Raw genomic sequence first — 1,754 nt, forward strand, 5'->3', positions numbered from 1 at the left:
TTATGAAATCCACAAAAACAAATCATCACTGTTATTTTGTACTCAACGGGGAAATTACTTTCAAAGTATTCGAATAAGAAGTCCAACTTTATTGTGCAAGCTGCAGACCAATAGTTCGCAACATCATCGCAGGCTTTAATTTGTGAAATTGCGACATATTGGTTATTTAGATGAATGGTGAGCCTTTGTAAAATATCAATCGCTAAATGATCTGTGAGCAATATTTTACAATATATTTCTGCATTTATTGCAGAAAGAAATTCCTGACATTTTACAGATATTATAGAAATTCGTCCACATCTTTATTCAAGAAATATTTTTCACAAAAGACATCATTTTACAAAAGTCACGGCATCTTAATAATGCCATGCTTATTAATGTTTACGTCTGTCCAAATACATGGTCAATTTATTCACAAATCAGAGCTGTTGGTGCGCGTCATTCTGGTTCCCAAATATAAGTAGTCGCTGGTCGCTGCATAGTTGATCACACCGAGGAGAGGCACAGAAACTTTCCTCAAGCGTTCACGGGAATTGTAACAATCTGGCCTTGTAGACGAGTGGACGCTGATTGGCTTTGGTAGGAAAAGTCCATTTAGCGTTCCCCGGAACTTGATTCCAAAAATATAATAAATGACCACATTGATAGACATCGATAGGTAGTACAACAGGGAGGATATGCTCTGACTAATGGATACAGAAGATGTCACTACATTGTCATGTTCAAGAAATGTGGACACCATTAACCAAAGCCGAACGCTGTGTGATGGAATGTTCAAAACTATAAAGGTAACGGTGACAGCGAAGAGCATCGTCGTTACTTTCTTAGTTGGGTTCTTGTTATTACTCATTATTGACTGACTAAGCCTTCGTCGCCTTGTACTTGCTTGAATAGTCGATGTGACCATCGCAGCCATTAGCATAGCAATTAGAATAATCGGTAAGAACAGGGTCAGCACTGAGTCAATATACACCATTATTGTAACGAACGGGTAATGAGCTGGAAACGGCACGCAGTTATCCGTCATAGTCCAAAATGGAAAACTGTAGCTGCTTATGATGACAACCAAAATCACACAAAATACTATTTTTGCATAAAGAGTCTTACACACTCTTTGTACAAGGAAAGGCTTGCAAATTCGTGTATAGTTTTCTGCTGTAACCAAGATTACAAGCCACACAGATAAGCACCCAAAGACGTATGTAAAAAATATCAAAGCTTTGCACACAAACAACACTTTGCTAAGGTACAGTTCAAACACCGTCGATACCCAAATCACCATGAGCACCAACAAAAATCCCGCGTCCGACAAGCAACGTGCGGCAAGAAAAAAGCTTGACGAATTGTTTCTTATTGGTTTCCGTAGAAAGACTATAAATGCCAATAGATTTCCTAATATCCCGATAACTGCAATAAATGGTACAATATATCGCTCAAGTGTAGATAATGTTTGATTTGTTTCGCCCGTTAAGTCCTGATCTAAACATTCGCTGATATTCACCACACTGTTATGGAGGGATGAGCAGTTGCGATCCATTTTTGAACAATGTATCTTTCCGAGACTTTATATCATTGCACATGCGGTTCCTTTGATATACAGCTGATATTTATCTGAAATGACATAAACAAATACCATATCTGAAATATCTGCTTTTTAATTAAAACATTTATTATTGGAAAATCTGGAAGATAGTGGTTGTTTCAAGAACAGACAGTTTTAATAAAAAATAGCTAGTATTTGTTTTGTATGATTC

General features: G+C 37.2%; 1 protein-coding gene across 1 annotated transcript; it reads right to left on the reverse strand.

Moving 5' to 3' along the window:
• Nucleotides 1–412: 412 nt before the first annotated feature.
• Nucleotides 413–1,537, reverse strand: LOC128219271 (FMRFamide peptide receptor frpr-18-like). The gene has a single exon (XM_052927083.1). The coding sequence runs from the start codon at nucleotides 1,535–1,537 to the stop codon at nucleotides 413–415; it is 1,125 nt and encodes a 374-aa protein (XP_052783043.1).
• Nucleotides 1,538–1,754: the final 217 nt, after the last annotated feature.

Source organism: Mya arenaria, chromosome 15 (genome assembly GCF_026914265.1).
Source record: "Mya arenaria isolate MELC-2E11 chromosome 15, ASM2691426v1".
Classification (NCBI taxonomy): domain Eukaryota; kingdom Metazoa; phylum Mollusca; class Bivalvia; order Myida; family Myidae; genus Mya; species Mya arenaria.